The sequence below is a fragment of the Beta vulgaris genome, chromosome 9 (genome assembly GCF_026745355.1).
Source record: "Beta vulgaris subsp. vulgaris cultivar EL10 chromosome 9, EL10.2, whole genome shotgun sequence".
Taxonomy (NCBI): Eukaryota; Viridiplantae; Streptophyta; class Magnoliopsida; order Caryophyllales; family Amaranthaceae; genus Beta; species Beta vulgaris.
In genome coordinates this window covers 38,427,557-38,446,007 of record NC_079210.1, presented here as the reverse complement: position 1 = coordinate 38,446,007, position 18,451 = coordinate 38,427,557, and the positions used below count along the sequence as shown (strand labels likewise).

The 18,451-nt window shown below is 36.0% G+C and overlaps 1 protein-coding gene across 1 annotated transcript; it reads right to left on the bottom strand.

The window, feature by feature from the left end:
- Positions 1 to 11,534: 11,534 nt before the first annotated feature.
- Positions 11,535 to 16,493, bottom strand: LOC104903705 (hypothetical protein). The gene is made up of 6 exons (XM_048637127.1): positions 16,401 to 16,493; positions 16,200 to 16,286; positions 15,728 to 15,916; positions 15,477 to 15,638; positions 12,022 to 12,162; positions 11,535 to 11,921 (listed from the first exon to the last, which is right to left on the bottom strand). The coding sequence occupies exons 1-6, from the start codon at positions 16,491 to 16,493 to the stop codon at positions 11,535 to 11,537; spliced, it is 1,059 nt and encodes a 352-aa protein (XP_048493084.1).
- Positions 16,494 to 18,451: the final 1,958 nt, after the last annotated feature.

Sequence of the window (18,451 nt, the reverse complement as noted above, 5' to 3'; positions counted from 1 at the left end):
TTTTAATTGTTGACCTGCCTTTTGTGTGCGTCGCACTTTGTGTCTTTGCACTTTCTGTTCTTGCCTGATTTGCGTCGCACATAGCTGATGGTGCGACGCAGATGCCTGATTTGCATCGCACCCTGTGCTATGTGCGACGCAAATTCCCTTCTATCTAGGTCTGGGAAAGCCATTTGCGTCGCACCATATATAACGTGCGACGCAAATAGTTAAAGATCTGCGTCGTTTCTGTATACGACGCAGATCAGTGATAGGTCATTTGCGTCGAAACCTGTGCCGTCGGACCCAAGTCCGATGCAAATAGGGGTCTCAGGTCCGACGCAAATCGACATTTCTCTACTAGTGCTTGGTCCTCGTATCCGCACCCGGTTCGTACCTATGTCATACCCATATATTTATATTTTGCAAGATAAAATTATTAATAATATAAGTATATAAATAGAATTTTAATCATATATGTAGGGCGGGCGGGGTTGTGGTGGACATACCATAAAATCCATACCCGCTCCACCACCCATTGCGGGTAGGATTTTAATCCCCATCCCCGCCCCAGGCCATTCCCGCCAAACCTAGACCCATCCTCGCCTCACTTGGGCGGGGATGGGGCGGGTCTCCTACTTGACCCACCCCACTATCATCCCTAGTGTTCGCCCTCCTGCCACTATATGCGATTAAAACAACCCTAAGGACTGCGTTTTTAGTGAAGGGCTGCGTTTTTAAACTGCAGCCCTTCACAACGAAGGGCTGCGGCTGAGGCCCAAAAACTGCGGTTTTGGGCCTTAAATGCAACCCTTCTTTGTACAAAGGGCTACAGTTTTGGGCCTCAAACACAACCTTTCTTTGTACAAAGGGCTGCGATTTTGACCATAACCGCAGCCCTTTTGACCCTAAAACAATAAAAAAAAAAATTTTCTGCCTGCTAAAAATTATGAGTTTTAGAGTTTCGTGATACAATAATATCTGCTAATCTTGCACAAACAAAGATTACAGCTGGAAGAATAATGAAAACTATTCTGAATCCAAGCTCATATATACATGGGACAATTGACGAACGGAAAAAGTGCTGAAATGAAAAAAAAAAACGAACGGAAATAGAAAAAAAAGGGAACGACGATAAAAAAAAATGAACAAAAATGAAAAAAAAATGAAAAAAAATGAACAAAAAATGAAAAAAAATAAACGAAAATGAACAAAAAAAAAAGCGAAAATAAAAAAGAGAAAAATTATTGATCTGAAGTTACTCTCAACGAACGAACGACGGAGTTCGACCAACGAACAAAAGACAATCATGCTTGTTGTTGCTGTCGTTGCTTAAGCGGAGTTCGACTAACAGAGAAGGAACGACGGACGAGGAACGGCACGGCAAGGCAGCACAGGTCAACGAAATTACGACGTCGGAGGGTGAAACTTTGATAACGACGAATGACGAACGGAGAAGGAACGAACGACGAACGGAGGTTTTTGTTTGTTTAAGAGAGAGATAAAAGACGAATTGAAAAGAACTAAAATCTCCACCGAAGAGCGTTGAAGCTAGATTGAAAAGACGAATTGAATTAAGATTGAGCCGTGAAGATCCGTGAGGTATTTTTAGGTTAGAATTTGAAGAGAAGAGGAGAGAGAGAGAGAGAAAAAAAATGGGCCAGCAGAGGAGTGAAGGAGGGTGAGAGAGAAGAGAGAAGGAAGGAAGTGATAGAGGGAGAGGAGAATGAGCCCGCTTAATATGGTAAGCCCGCGCTTAATTCTTTTCAAAATTGTTTTTAAAAAAAGCTAATAAGGGTTGCGTTTTTTAAAACACCGCAGCCCTTCACTAAAAGGGCTGTGGTTTTCTTTAAAAACGCAGCCCTTCCAGCGCAACCCTTCCAGCGCAACCCTTCCTTTTTTTTCCCTAGTGCTTAGTTCTCAGCATAGTACGTGTCCAGTAGTTTTAGTGGTTTATAACTTGCCTCCTTGGTTGTGCATGAAACGCAAGTACATCATGTTATTGCTTCTTATATCGGGCCACACAACCTGAAAGACATAGGTTATATCTCAACCGCTTGTTGAAGATTTACAGAAGAGTGGAACGAAGGAGTGTTAGTATTTGATGGTATGCTAATGAGATGTTCACTCTGCGTCCATGCTTTTTGTACTATGAACGATTATCCAGCTTATGGGAACTTATATGGGTATAAGACTAAAGGAAAACAACCTGCCCATTTGTTAGATGACATGAAATCTACACACCTTAAGGCTGCAAACATGTTATATGCGCACACAAGGCTCCTCAGACGCGACATCCCTATCGGTTTAAGAAGAAGGCATTCGATGGGACGGTTGAAGAAGAAGTTGCTGTAGACCATTAACTGGTACTGAAGTTTATAATCTGGTAAGGCATTGAAAATATCTTTGGTAAACATGCAGTGAGGTTGATGACCTACAAGATTATGGAAAAAGGAGTCCATTTTTTAAAAACTCCCATATTGGAAAGCTCTAAGGTCAGAATTGTTTGGATATCATGCACATAGAAAGAAGTTTGTCAATCTATTCTTGTGACACTTATGAATATTCCGGACAAGACAAAAGATTTAAGGCGTCACGACTTTACTTGGAAAAACAGGGACTTCGACCAGATTTGTGGGCTCAGAAAAGGGACGGAAGGAAGAAGACAGTAGTGGAGGAAATGGTTGATCAGGAAACTCTGGAAAAAAAAATAAGGTGGAGGATTCGGAGAAGAATTATTTGCCACCGCTTGCTACACGATGTTGAGAAAAGAGAACGGATTTTTTGTAAGTCGATTTATGGAATTAAGGTCCAACTGGCTACTCATCGACTATGAAGGCATTTGTTACCTTAAATGGTGAGTTGAAGTTATCGAGTATGAAATCTCACATTGTCATGTCATGATGCAAGTATTTTACCGATTGCAATTCGTGGGATACTTCCAAAGCATGTGAGGCACATAATCACAGAACTTGTTCATTTTTCCATACAATATGCAGCGAAATCCTAGATTCGTCGACTTTCGATTCCTTGCAGGCCGAAATCTATGCAAATTTGAGATGTTTTTTTCCCCGCATTCTTCGACATTATGGTCCATCTGATTGTCCATTTAGTTCGAGAAATTAAGTTGTGTGGTACAGTGTTTTTGCGGTGGTGTTATATGGGTACGTACTTTGAAGGATAAAGTTCGAAAATCGTATGCAACTAGATGGTAGTATAATTCAAGTGGGTGAAGAAGTCAACAATTTTTTGGCTGAGTATTTTGCTAGTGTTAATCCTGTTGGGAAACCGACATCTCGCCATGAGGGTAACCTTGAGGGTAAGAGTACAATTGGTTCTAAATTGATCTCACCTTCTATACAGAAGCGTACAAACACTCACTTATTTGCATCACATATCAACTATCTATCCTTATTTAGATGAACATATGAACACTAGTAGAATAAATGCTATTTGCTGCGGTTATAAAGTGGCATATTGTGGCGGATTTGGGCGCGCAGCAATTAAGGGGGCAGCAATAGGTAATAATTATATTGCTGCGGTTTTAAACCGCAGCAATAGGTCAAGTTATTGCTGCGGTTTCTACCCGAAACCGCAGCGATATATATTTTTTTAATATTAAAAATATTGGTCTATTGTTGCGGTTTCTTCACAAAACCGCAGCAATAGACCCAAGGTAGGTAAAATAATTTTTTTTTTTTCATTTCTCTGGACGTAAATTTTTTATAGTTATAAGACAACTATAATATAAATATAGTTACAACAATCCACTATTACAAATCTGAGAAAAATAAAGTAAAAAAATGAAAAAACTGAAATGAAAAGACAAAAAGACAAATTAAAACTAAAAGATCAGAAACTAAAAAAATTAATAAACTGAAATGTAAGCTGAAAATAAAATACACAAATTAAAAAATAACAAAAACTTAGAAATGCTAACATTGTATTTTCTCTGAATATGTTTGTTTTTGTTGCAGAGTTGCAAAACGCTGGTGAAAGCTTATGAAATGAATCCATTGTTGCATTTCCCAGTTTATACTCTTTCAATACCACTGCTGCTGGCATATGTTGTCTATAGAACCAGCAGACGCTAGCTTTATCAACAAGCCGTGGAGATTCTCCATGGTTGATAAAAATTCAAAAGAACTAGCATTTAGCAGACAAGAAGTTTTCCAGGACCAGCCTCGAGGTGCTTGTGTATTGATTCTTAACAAATAAATATAAAAAAATTCAAAAAAAAACTAAAATATCAACCATCCAAGTCGTCAAAAATTTAACTATAAAATTTAACTACAAAAAAAATAAAAAATAAAGAAAACAAAATAAATCTAAATCGCCGGCCACCATCCGCATATCGTCGTTGTCGCCGGCCACCATTCGCACATCATGATTGCCGGCCACCATCCGCACAACGTCGTTGTCGGCGGCTTCGCATCTCTCTCGTTGGAGAATTCGGCGGCTCTGGGATCTCTTTCGCTTCTCTCATTGGCGAATTCGGTTGTTTTGCGGCGAACCTCCGTCGAGTGCGACGATCGATACTAGACCTCCGGCGAGTGCAACGAAATCTGATGTTTGCGGTTTACAAATCTCTAGTGGTAAGTTACCATTGGTTACTAATTTTGAATTTTTGATTCAATTTCTATCAATTTTAGAGTTTAATTCATTTGAGTCGAACTTGCAGTTGATTCTCAGGTTATCAAAAGGATTGAATATGAAGATCTGAACTTTATTTTGTTTTTTTTTTTCAATTCTGTAATTTTATTTTTTGAAGTTCTGTAATTTCTGTAATCGTTCATTCTTTATTTTTTTTGAAGATCTTAATTTCTTGTACTCATAATGAGAAATGTATTATAAAAAGATCTGAATGTTCTTTTACTCATAATGAGAAATGTATCTCTTTGGATATGGTAATAAGAATTTGTCTTGTTTTGTTTTGTTCGTCGCTCATTTCAGTTTTTTTAATTGTTGACCTGCCTTTTGTGTGCGTCGCACTTTGTGTCTTTGCACTTTCTGTTCTTGCCTGATTTGCGTCGCACATGGCTGATGGTGCGACGCAGATGCCTGATTTGCGTCGCACCCTGTGCTATGTGCGACGCAAATTCCCCTTCTATCTAGGTCTGGGAAAGCCATTTGCGTCGCACCATATATAACGTGCGACGCAAATAGTTAAAGATCTGCGTCGTTTCTGTATACGACGCAGATCAGTGATAGGTCATTTGCGTCGAGACCTGTGCCGTCGGACCCAAGTCCGACGCAAATAGGGGTCTCAGGTCCGACGCAAATCGACATTTCTCTACTAATGCTTGGTCCTCGTAAAGTTGTAGGCTCTTATGAGGGTTATAATATTAATGGGTATACGTTTTGGACTGAACGTCAAGATTTGAAGTCGACATCGCAATAAAATAGTGGTGTTTCACTTGTGGCGTCATCTACATAATATGCAAGCTTGAAGGATATAGTTGCATGTACTTGCTAACAACAATTATTATGGGCGAATTGAAGAAATATGGGAGTTGGACTACTGTATTTTTCATATTTTCCTTTTTGTGTTGCAAGTGGTTTGATGATAATCGATGTTGCGTAAAAAAAGATAATCCTTGCGGATTCACTCTTGTGGACCTTGGTCGTCTACGTGAAACACATGAGCCATTTGTACTTGCATCACAAGTTAAGCAAGTATTTTATGTAATTGATCCTCCTAATATAAGTGGTCAACTGTTGTACCTGGCAAAAGGAGTATCATCGGCATTGGTGATGTTGATGATGAGGAATAGTATGATGCATTGAGGACATCCCAACTTTTACCTATCTTGAAAAAATAGAATGGAAGATGATGTGAATATGTCGGAGAACTATATGCGTGTAGATTACACAGAAGGGATATATGTTGTTGAAGATCCTAAGAAACGGCGGAAGGTCAATAAATCATGAGACATATACTCAGGTATGTCTAATTTGTCCACTTCGTAACTAATATGATGATTTTTTCTGCTTATTTCTCTTATCTAATTTGAATTTCGGGAACGAAAAGGTCATTTTAGGCCTAAATGGCAAGGGGGGAGTGTAGTTGGGGTGGTGGTGGTTGTGGAACTATTGTTAATGTGGAGAGTGAGGTCACATGGAATTGGAATGTCCATCTGGTGCTCTCCACATTTATAACAGTTTCCATGACTACCACCTAATGGGCATTCCCTTGCCATGTGACTTGACTCTCCACATTGGCCTCAGTTCCCACCACCTCTGCCATTACTACCATATGGGCATTCTCTTGCCATGTGACCTCACTCTCCACATTTGTAACTAGTGTGTAGATTTTTAGGCTTCCATTTGTTGTTGGTCGAATTTCGAGAACGAAAAGGTTATTTTGCACCTATTTTCGCACTTTCGCGTCCAATACGTACTTCTCGAGAAATTTAATCCCATATTCTTTTTGAACAAGATAATATGAGGTATAATATAACTAGTGTGTATATTTTTAGGATTAATTTTGTTGTTGGTTGATTTCGAGAACAAAAAGGTCATTGTAGGCCTACATGGCAAGGGGGAAGTGTAGTGGGGTGGCGGTGGTTGTAGAAGTGTTTCAAATGTCGAGAGTGAGGTCACATGGAATTGGAATGCCCATCTAGTGCTCTCCGCATTTATAACAGTTTGCACGACCACCGCCGCTACCATCTAAAGGGCATCCCCTTACCATGTGACCTAACTCTCCACATTGACCTCAGTTCTAACCACCTCCGCCGCAACCACCAGATGGACTTTGCCTTGCCAATGACCTCACTCTCCACATTTGTAACCAGTGTGTAGATTTTTAAGCTTCTATTTGTTGTTGTCGAATTTTGAGAACGTAGATGTGATTTTAGGCCTATTTTGGTCGATTTGCGTCAAATTTGTACTTCTCGCGTCATTTAACCCCAAATTATTTTTGACCATGATAATATGAGGTATAGGTTAACTATTTGTAGATTTTTAGGTTTACATTAGTTGTTGGTCGAATTTCGAGAGCATAAATGTGATTTTGGTCCTATTTTGGTGGATTCGCGTCCAATTTATACTTCTCGTGTCATTTAACCGCAAATTATTTCGGAACATGATAATATGAGTATAATGTAACTAATGTATAGATTTTTAGTTTTGCATTAGTTGTTGGTCGAATTTCAGGAACATACCGATTCGCGTCCAATTTTGTACTTCTCGAGTTATTTAACACCAAATTCTTTTTGAAAATGATAATATGAGGTATAATATAACAAGTGTACTGTGTAGATATTTAGGCTTGCATTTGTTGTTGGTCGAAATTTCGGGAACGTAAATGTGATTTTAGGCCTATTTTGGTCAATTCACGTCCAATTTGTACTTCTCAAGTCATTTAGTCCCAAATTCTTTTTGAACATGATAATATAAGTAGAATATAACTAGTGAGTAAATTTTTAGGCTTGTGTTTGTTGTTGGTCGAATTTCGAGAACGTAAATGTGATTTTAGGCCTATTTTTACCATTTTGCGTCATTTTTTAATATTGTGTATTTGTGCATAAATTTTCATGTAAGTGAAATCAGGAAATATAAAGGCTGAAAAAAAGAGGGAAAAAGAGGGGGACGGGTGTGTAGGGAGGGGGGAGGGGTGGGAAGTGGAGGGTGGAGGGTGGAGGGGAGCGGGGAGGGTGGGTTTGTGCACGCAGAGGCGGATCTAGTAAAGGGCCTGGGTGGCCCACCTCCCCCCCCCCCCAAAAAAAAAGAGTTTATGTTTTGGGCTTTTCCGCCCAGTTTTGTTTAACAATTAAAATTTAATGCCCGCATAAATAATACTCCCTCTGTTTTTTATCTTTCTCACTTTTATGTACGCATCTATCAATGCACATCTTTGAACTTAAATATATTTCATTATATATGAGTTAAAATTATAAAGATTGAATATTAATAGTGTCAAGATTCTAAATAAGAATGATAAAAAAACACAAGGAGTACATACTTAAGGAAGTGGCTTCATGGTAGTGGAAAGTGCTAGTCTTTATTCCACGACAAGTACTCTATGACCTGAGTTCAAATCTGCCTTCTTGTCTTTTTTTTTTTTTTTTAATGGGTTCATTAATTACCTTGTTATTTCTTTTCTCATTTTTACATTTATTTCTTCTTCCAGTTTTTTTTTTTCTTGTTTTTAAAATTATCCATCTATCTTCTTATGTCTTTTGGTCAACTTAGAAAATATCGTTTTGATTTCTTAGGTTTATCTTTAGAGTATAAGGAATCACTTAAATATTTTTATATAAAGAAGATCCAACTTTAATCATTATTTAGTTTCAAAATCCATTCTTAAGTCCTCATAATTATAAAAATTCAATATTTTGGAAACTTCTTCTGTTTTATAATACTGTTATAAGTCTCCCACTTTCTCTTTCTATCTTCTTGAAAGCTCCTCACTTTATCTATATGTAGCAAGTATTATGAAACGGAGAAAATAGTAGTGTAGCGTTATTAATATTGAGCTTCATGATGTCAAATATAGAATGTTATCGCCAATATTTGCGATAAATGATTGATGATTCAGTGTGGTAGACGTATTGCAGACTACTTATTAGTTTATGTGAGTTAGTAATTGATCTGTTATACTGGTGAAACCCCCCAAACCAAAAAGTCCGGATCCGCCTCTACACTCGAGCAACGTTTTGTATGGAAAACAATTAGCAAATGCTAGTAGATTGAGTATTAATAGTTTCCTCGTTTTTTTCAAATTGCAAAAAACTAGGTTCACACACTGATTAAAAGACGAGAGAGGTGCGAAGAGAAAAATAGTTAATTGGCACACAACTAAATTTTCATTATTTTATACGCGGTTTGCGTGCAATTATAACGTCAATTTCACTTAAAAGAAGTGTTGCAAGTATATGTTATCTAACCGACAAGCCATCATATCAATGACGTTTATTTAATCCGATCAAAAAACATATTAATGAACTTATCACAAGCTTTCACATTACAAAATAAAAGATAATTTAAGAGATAATCTAAAAAATAACATGATAATTTCTTTTTGCAATACACCCATAGATCGCAACTTGTCCCCCTATCTTTCTCAAAATGCATACTGTTGTGCATGTACATGTTATGTTTTGATGATGAAAATTAATATAATATGTTATAGTATGAAAGTGTGTAACAGTTGCAACAGATGCATGAAAAAAGGAATTAATAAATGAAGACTTTGAGGAAAAGAAGAATCAAGAATGAAGTCCAAGTTTATATGTTCCTTAGTATAGTTACTTTGTGTACAAATGTAATATGCTTGAACTAGGTGACATGCTATGTGCTAAATATAGAAATATAAAATTAGTGTAATTATTATTTTCTTAGAGTTAAGGAAATAAATAATTATATTAATATTATATGTCTATGTAAAAAGGAAATTAGTTTTCGAAATAAAACAAAAGGGTTAAATAAAAAAACGTGTATTATAAAAGATTTTCATAAAAATGTATTTTATAGTAAAAGATTTTCATAAAACCGAGTTTTACTAAAACGTCTTTTACAAAAATTCAGATTTTATAAAATAGATTTTGGAAAATACTTTTTGATAAAAACATAATTTGAGATGAAAATAAAATCTACTATGGAAAACTTATCTTTTTGAGATTAAAGATAAAGATGAAAAAAGATAAAGTTTGTTTTTCTAAAAAGAGAGTTTTATCCCTTAAACTAAGGATTAAAAGATGAAGATATCTTTGATGGATGGTCGTCCAAACCATGTACTATAAAAGGGTTTTATAATTCGCTTTTGAATCTCAGGTTTTCAGAGAAAAAAATCGGAGATATTAAGAGCTGAAAACAGTTTCCTACGGCACTGAGTATAGCACTATTTGAGTCAGTTTCAAGTAACTATTATACGATTGTAATTGTCCTCGAAATTGCTTGACTAAGAAGCACACATAATTGAGGATTGTTTTCTTTATGTAATTTCACCATTATAAAGAGTGTCAACACTTAGAGTTAAGTGTTGGGGATCGCTACTAGGGTTAGTAATGAGAGAATTCTTATTGTATCAAGAGGTTGATATTTTAGGAGTTAAAGAAATAAAAGAGTTTTGTTTCCTGTGGACGTAGATCTCAGAGGTGAGATTGAACCACGTTATATCTTGAGTTTGAGTATTGATTTAATATAGTTTTTAGTTTAATGTTCGCAAAAACTCAAATCAGCGATTTACGAGTGTTTGGCATAGTGCCAGGCACAGTGCTATAACAGAGATTTTGCGAAAATCGATTAGATTTCGTCACTCAATTCAACACCCCCCCTTTCTTGAGTGTCACCTTGTGTTCCAACACATACTATATATGGTGTCATGTAAGTTTTTAGTGATATAACAATTATATATGACTCTTCTGTTACTCATATAATTAAGAATATGTTTTGTCATCATTTTGTGATCTGACATTGCTTTGAAAAAAATTCTATTACCAGTAAAATTGAGAATATTTTTTTTAAAGAGGTTTTAATCTTTTAACTAATTCCCAATATACAAGTCATTATCAAATCACCATGTTAAGCTACAACTTTTATTTGGAACAAAAAAAATGAAAAATTGACAGAAATAATCCCAACTATGACCGGTTCGCTCAAAATAATCCGAACTTTGGGTTATTCTAGAATAATCCAAACTATTTGGGGTACCTTCCCAAAATAATCCAAACTTTATTTTTCTTGCCTTAAATGATCCCTTTTGGGTTTATTATATATAGGATAATTAAAAGTTTGGATTATTTTGAGAACATACTCCCATTAGTTTGGATTATTCTAGAATAACCCATAGTTGTTATTTTGAACAAAACGGTGATAGTTTGGATTATTCTTGTCAATTTTTCCCAAAAAAAATCAATTGTCAACCACAAAAAATATGCAGTATATCTTTTCCTTGCATTGTCAAATAAGCTGGCTCATCGCCGCCAAATAAGTACTTCCTCTGTTTCTTTTTAATGGTTGCACTTTTTGACACGATTCACAACTTTTTGTTTGACTATCATTTATAGTTAATGTGTAAGGAAAAATATAGTCATGTTAGATGTTGTTCTCGATATGTACTTTAAGAATATCAAATATTTGTAATCTTTATAAATGCAAATTTAAGGATATTAGTGTACGTTGGCAAGCGTGAAAAGATAAAGTTTAAATATGCTATGAAACAAGGGAAACACTTCTTCCATTTCAATATATTTGAAACATTTTGACCGTTATACTATTCATACAATATTCTATTTGTCGGTATTTTGTTAGTTCTAGATAAGAAAAAAATATAATCATATAAGATCTTGCTGACATCTAGTTTCAAACTATCAAATTTAATAATTTTTACTTATTGGAAATTACGCATTAAGAAGCATCCTCAAATAAATGTTTCAAGTAATATAAAACAAAGAAAGTATATATGACAACCATTAGTTTATAAGTAATCATTTATTCACTCACAATTTCAGTGCACACACTTCTCAAAACAAAACCAGTTTACAAAACAGGACTCACGATCGATGAGCAAATTACACAGCCAAACTTCAAGCATCAAAAGAGAAAATTACTCAAGGACACAGTGGATTTCGACCAGGGCCACCAAACAAGAAACACTGTCCCAGGTTAGGGTCTAACTCTGGTATGAGTTGTACATTGTAACACAAAGGCTTAGTTGCTAATACACCTAGAATTGACAGGCCTGGAATCTGGAGCGTGTTCGAATCATCCACGTACTGAAGCGAACATACTACGCTAGCTTTGTTCGTCCTTACATCAGGAAACAATCCGTTACCCATATCAGTTTGTGTGTGTGCACCCTCGCCGACTGAATCATAGACTGTACCACCCCATTGTAACATTTCAGCTCCTTCTGGTAAGCCAGGGAATAGGGAGGCAGGCCAGTATCCTATTGGATTGTCCTCAAAACTTACCCACCAATTTCTAGTTTTTCGATCCTGGATTATCATAAGTATTATTAGCAAATAAAATATAATATGAGATGATGGAACTATGGAAGTATTAACAACATAGTACTATAGTATATAAGTGCAATACCTGATGAATAGTTGTCTTTATTGCATAATAAGTGTGATCACCTAAGGTTGAAACTCCGTTTATCAAGCTACCGAGGGCATATATGTTGTTGACTTGCACAAATCCGTTACAATCTAAGTCCCAGCAGCTCGTATTGTCAGTCTGTTCAGTTTTGGTAAATTATTCAGTGTTACTTCTCAAGGGAAACTAAGATAAAGTGCATTATCATGAGCTTAAATCTCGTGTTTCGCGATTTGAATGTGAAAGATATCGTATGAATATACAGGAGTTTTATAAAGAGAATTAATTTGTAATACCGTGAAGTATATGAAGAGCCTTGGTCTGAGGTCATTATATCGCTCGGGAAAGACCTGCACATATATTTATATATTCAGGATATGTATAATCGCATATAGTAAATAATGGTTAATATTATTAAAATATTATAATTGACACGAATAATTTCAACTTTCTAAAATCTTCGAAACTTTCAACTTTAACAAAGCGTTTTCTGTAGCACAGGCCACACGGAAAGAATACCGTGTGGCTGCGCGCGTCACAACTCACAAGCCATCCCCATCCTCCATCCTCCTTCCTCCCTCATCCCTCCTCTTTCCTCAAATCTTCGATTTCTTCAGCATCATCATCATCATCGCAAAACTCAACATCAACAACGACGTCATCCATGACGGTACATACTCCCCGACAACCCTTTTTTCCGAGAAGTATATATTAGCCCATTTTCTCTCTCCTCGGATACCACCATTAACATCCAAGAAGGAGATTGCGTCGAATTTAACATCAAATTATGGGGTCAAATTCCCCACATTCTCGAAGCCATTGATGTCGAACATTCCCCACATTCTTTCGAAGTCATCCATGGCGGTACATACTCCCCGACAACCCTTTTTCCCAGAAGTATATAGTAGCCCATTTTCTCTCTCCTCGGATACCACCATTAACATCCAAGAGGGAGATTGCGTCGAATTTAACATCAAATTATGGGGGTCAAATTCCCCACATTCTTTCGAAGCCATTGATGTCGAACATTACCCACATTCTTTTGAAGCCATTCTTTCGACTTCAGAAAGTACAGAGGAGGAAGAGGGGGAGAGAGAGGGGGAAAAGAGAATAGAAAGAGGGGGGAAAGTAACCTCTTATAGTGACAAAATACAACCCTTAGTTTTAGTAAAATTAACTTCTTATAATTATAAAAAGTAACCCCTATTCACTGTAGAAGTAACCCTTTATGATTACAAAAGTAACCTCTTATAATTACAAAAAGTAACCTCTATTTATTGTAGAAGTAACCCCTTATAATTAAAAAGTAACCCCTAATTTCAATAAAAGTAGCCCATTATATTACAAAAAAGTAACCTACACTTCCAGTAAAAGTAACCCCTAGTTATAGTAAAAGTAACCCCCTTACAGTTACAAAAAGTAACCTATACTTTCAGTAAAAGTAACCCCTAGTTATAGCAAAAGTAACCCCCTTACAATTACAAAAGTAACATATATTTTCAGTAAAAGTAACCCCTAGTTATAACAAAAGTAACCTATACTATTAGTAAAAGTAACCCCTATTTATCAATGTGTTAATGGTAAAATTCTAGAAGAAATAAGAGGAGAGAGAAAATAGGGGAAATAAGAGGCGAGAGAAAATGAGGCAAAAAAATATGAGAGAGACATCAAAGAGAAAAAAAAGAAAGAGTAAGAAAAAAAATGAGAGAAGGGGGGGGGGCGTGAAAGAAGGGGAGGAGGGTAGTGAAAGGAAGGGGGGTGGCCATAACATTAGTTGAAGGTGTGGCCCGCCTCATATAAAAGTTTGTGCAACTTTAAATAACCACTACAAAAAAAAAGCTCATATAGCGACGGAATTTTGGCGACTGATATATTTCCGTTTCTAATTTAGAGACGGAATATGGACAATCCGTCTCTAAATTTATTTAGAGACGGATTTTTAAGTCCATCTCTGAATTCGAGACGGATTTTTAAATCCGTTTCTAAATTTAGGGACGGATTATCAATATCCGTCCCTAAATTAGAGACGAATTTTAAAAATCCGTCTCTAATTTAGGGACGGATATTTTAAATCCGTGTCTAAATTTAAATATGAATATTTTATTGCACTTATTTAATTTAGAGAAGGATTTTGAAAATCCGTCTCTAATTTAGGGACGGATTTTTAAAATCTGTCTCTAAATTTAGGGACGGGTTCTAAAAATCCGTCTCTAAATTAAAATATGAATATTTTATTGCGCTTCATTAATTTAGGGACGGATTTTAAAAATACGTCTCTAAGTTAGAGACAGATTATAAAAATCCATCTCTAAGTTAGAGACGGATTTAAAAATCCGTCTCTAAATTTAAATATAAATATTTCATTGCACTTTTTTAATTTAGAGACTAGATTTTTAAAATACGTCTCTAATTTAGGTACGGATTTTAAAAATCCGTCTCTAAATTTAAATATGATTATTTTATTGCACATCTTTAATTTAGGGACTGATTTTGAAAATCCGTCTCTACATTAAGGACGGATTTAAAAATCCGTCTCTAAATTAGGGACGGATTTAAAAATCCGTCTTTAAATTAGGGACGGATTTAAAAATCCGTCTCTAAATTAGGGATGGATTTTTGAATCCGGCTCAAATATTTGTTCTACATATTACGTAGAGAAGTATACAAGTTGTATTTGGTGTAGTTGGTTGGTGCTTCTTCTTGTTTCTTTGAGGTCACAAGTTCGATTCCTACGAACAGCGATTCTTGCAACTGTGGATTATTCTTATCCTTTCCCTTGTAGAGCTGAACAGGGTTTACTTGAGGGATATTCCAAAATGGTAATGAGATCAACTTGAACTAGGTAGGTAATAATAGGTGATTAAATATAATCATGATAATATTAGGAATTATCTTGCTGTTAATTTCGTTTATATATTTTTTAAATTTTCAGCGAATTTAGAGATGGATTTTAAGCTTAGAGACGGAGTTTGGAAATCCGTCTCTAAGATTTTGCAAATCCGCCTCTAAACTTTAGAGACGGATTTTCAAAATCCGTCGCTAACTCGAATTAGCAACGAGGCGGGTTTTAGAGAGGGACAATATCCGTCTCTAAATCCGTCTCTAAGCCCATATAGCGACGGATTTGACCTATTTAGGGACGAATTTTGTCCGTCTCTAAATGAACTTTTTTTTGAAGTGAACTATCTTCAAAGACTCCCAATTAGTTTTGGGTCCTTTTCGAAGTTATTCGAACTATTATATTCCTTGCCTTTTGTAACATAAGTACAATTTAAGCCTGTATAAAAGAAATTTGACCGATTAAATATTTTAGGACCTCCTAAATTTGAGATCATTCCAGAATAATAAAAAAGGGTGATTTTTACTGAATTGATGAAATTTGGAATTATTCATGTCAATTTATTATTGTTTTTATTTCAAGACAGCGGAAAAGCTGAATAATTTGATATACTCACAATCCAACCAGCCATTAGAAGAGATGCTGAAGTTAGCTGGACAAGCATTGTGGATTCACTATAATCATCTTGCCTAGACACGGCAGGATCCCAAACACTTATCGATGCACTGCCTCCATAAAATCGGGTACCAGTGGCCGGGAAAGCTCGTACCGTGGCAAGCTACATATATTTCACATTTCAGTAACATCATATCAGCAATGTATAACAAATAGTATCTTATATTAGATAGCTCGTGTGTGGTAACTTGCCTCAAAGTGTGGGCCTTGAATCGTATTATTAGACTGTTTTTTTATTTTATGAGACTGTCCTTGAAGTCGCCTTCTCCAGATTGGAACAGTTCCTTTAGAGCATAAACCGCTCTTCTGCCAAGGTTGCACGAACTCATTTGGTGAGGCGTCGTTTTGGTTCATGTTTTGGGGAGATGAACTAGGTTCCATCTGTCACAATTTTATCACATGTAATTACAAAGACAGCTCAAGAAAATTGAAATAAAGATCATAATTTCAAATCTCGATTTTCGTTCACATGAACTCATCAAGTAACCCCCTCGGCCCTCAGGTACAAAATACTTTTATTAACTTGAATTGAACTTGTATGTAAATCCTTTTCGACTTATATGGACTTAAGAGAGCATGAAAATTGCAAATAGCCCCCAAGATAGTATTTATTTTCATCATTTTTAGAATTTTGTAACATGTTAGTAAGGGCTCTTCACAAAACCTGTATCTTGTGATCTTTCAGAAGAAGATTATCAAAAGCTGGCTGCTTGTACATATCAACACAATCAACCAAATATCCATCGTCGCCCTGTTTAAAGTACAATAAAAGCATGCTACAATCAGTAATTTTCAACTTACATATGCGTGACTTAAGTTTTTGAAGAAACATACAATCAGTTTAATATATACGACCAGGCAATACCTTAATAGTTTTGACAGTTCCTCTGGGAGGAGCTAAAACATAGTCTGGCTTTATAGGTTCGATAGATCCGCTGACAGGAGGTGATTTTAGCATTAGTGCACCAACTAAAAGAAGTTGCAGCACATGATGTAGTTTGTGAAAACTGAAGTAGTGCTGGTTAGCCATAATGAGAATGTATTGGTGATTGACAATTGAATAGCCTTCTCAAGATATGCTGAGAAGTGCTGTTTATAAAAGCAGGGAGCTGTGGTTTATAATAACCTAAAAATGAACAAAATAGCATGCATCATGCAAGATCAATGTAGGTTTATCTTGGTTTTTTATTCGGATTACGACCATATCTATATATCACTCCCTCGATCACCACCCTCGAAGCTAATATTACTTTAGGACATGGAATTTAGGACATGGAAATTAAGATTAAATAAAGCTGTCAACCCTTTTCTGATGGTTAACTCTAAACATGGACAGGGGAGTATTTTCGCACCGGCCACCGGGAGAACCATATTGGGAGGAGAAGATCAGAAGAAGATGAAAATTATTAAGTTAATATAAAATGTATTGGTTCAAGGAGATGATAGTATGATACTAGATACACTAAAAAGTCTTTGACGTCGCCGATCTCCAACAAAAATATATATATATATATCTAAGATCATATCTGATTTAAATTATTGATAATTTTCACCTACGATAGCAACTTAGACATTCAAACAAATTTAGAAAGTGTATGGGTGTTACCCAAGTTTGCTAGCGGACAATAACTGATGGCCGGGAGCAAACCAAGATGACGTGGGCTCACAAAAGGGGAGACCTCATTTTCCACTTTCGGGCCGAGATTGCCGTCGCGGTCACATCATATCCCTCACGGACATTCATCTCTTGCCGGACATCTCCCAAAGTGTCCGACATCGTTTTCGATACCGAAACATAAAGATATTTTTTGGTTATTCTATGGTATATGAATATGACTATATGTGTGGCGTTTTTTTTTTCTTGAAATGATTCTTTTATTTTAAGTATTCGAACTTTTACAATGTATTTCAACCATATTCTCGCCATTAATCTAACCATATTTATGAAATTCTAGTGCAGAGACTTTTTTTTTTTGTCTCCATCTTGCATATGTTCAGTTTACTTTTGGAATATTTCTTTTTACTTGTAAACTCCATTCTTTCATAAGAGGTCCCAATTATGGAAAATCCACAAAGGGTACGAACTATCAACCCAATCTTTCAAAAACGGTCCCATTGACCGGCTCATCTGCTGTTGTAGGTAAAACTTTATTCTTTTTATTTCTCTTTTATTCATTTTGAGGTTTTAATAAATCTTTTTCTTTTATTTTTTTCACTTCTTATTTCTCTTTATTTCACCCAACATCACCCCTCATCTTCTTTCTCCTCCATGCCATCAACCATCATCATCGGCATCATCTGATCTCGTCCCTCCATCCACCAATTCAACGACCCATCTTGTATTCAGCACCACCCAACATCATCCATCATCATTCGTCGCTGCGTCTAATAACTGCCCCCCCCATCGCCACCCTAATCACTGCCCATCACCACTTTTCTCTCTCATCTACTACCTCTAACATCACCCTCTTTCTCGCACTGAAAACTGTCACAACCCACAAAATCGAGGTTTTGGGTTTTGGAGCTAGGTGTGGGTTTGGGAAGTCGGGGGTGTCGGGCTTTAGGTGGATGGGCAAGGTGGTGTTTTGGGGGTGGTCTATGGTATATGACTATATGTGTACTGTGTGGTTTTTTTTTTTTTTTTTGAAATGATTCTTTAATTTTAAATATTATTCCGAACTTTTACAATGTTTTCAACCATACACTCGATCAGTGGTGGAGCCAGGATCTCAAAATCGGGGGGTCATAAAAAAGACAAAGGATATTCAATATTGAAAATTTGACAACGCAAAGATATATTCTTTGATATTTATTGTCATACATTCTAAATTAAGAAAAAACTACATAAATAGAAATAAAAAAATTACAAGTGCTTTCGACAAGTCTTCGTTTTTTGGAAACGATCAATAATATCAT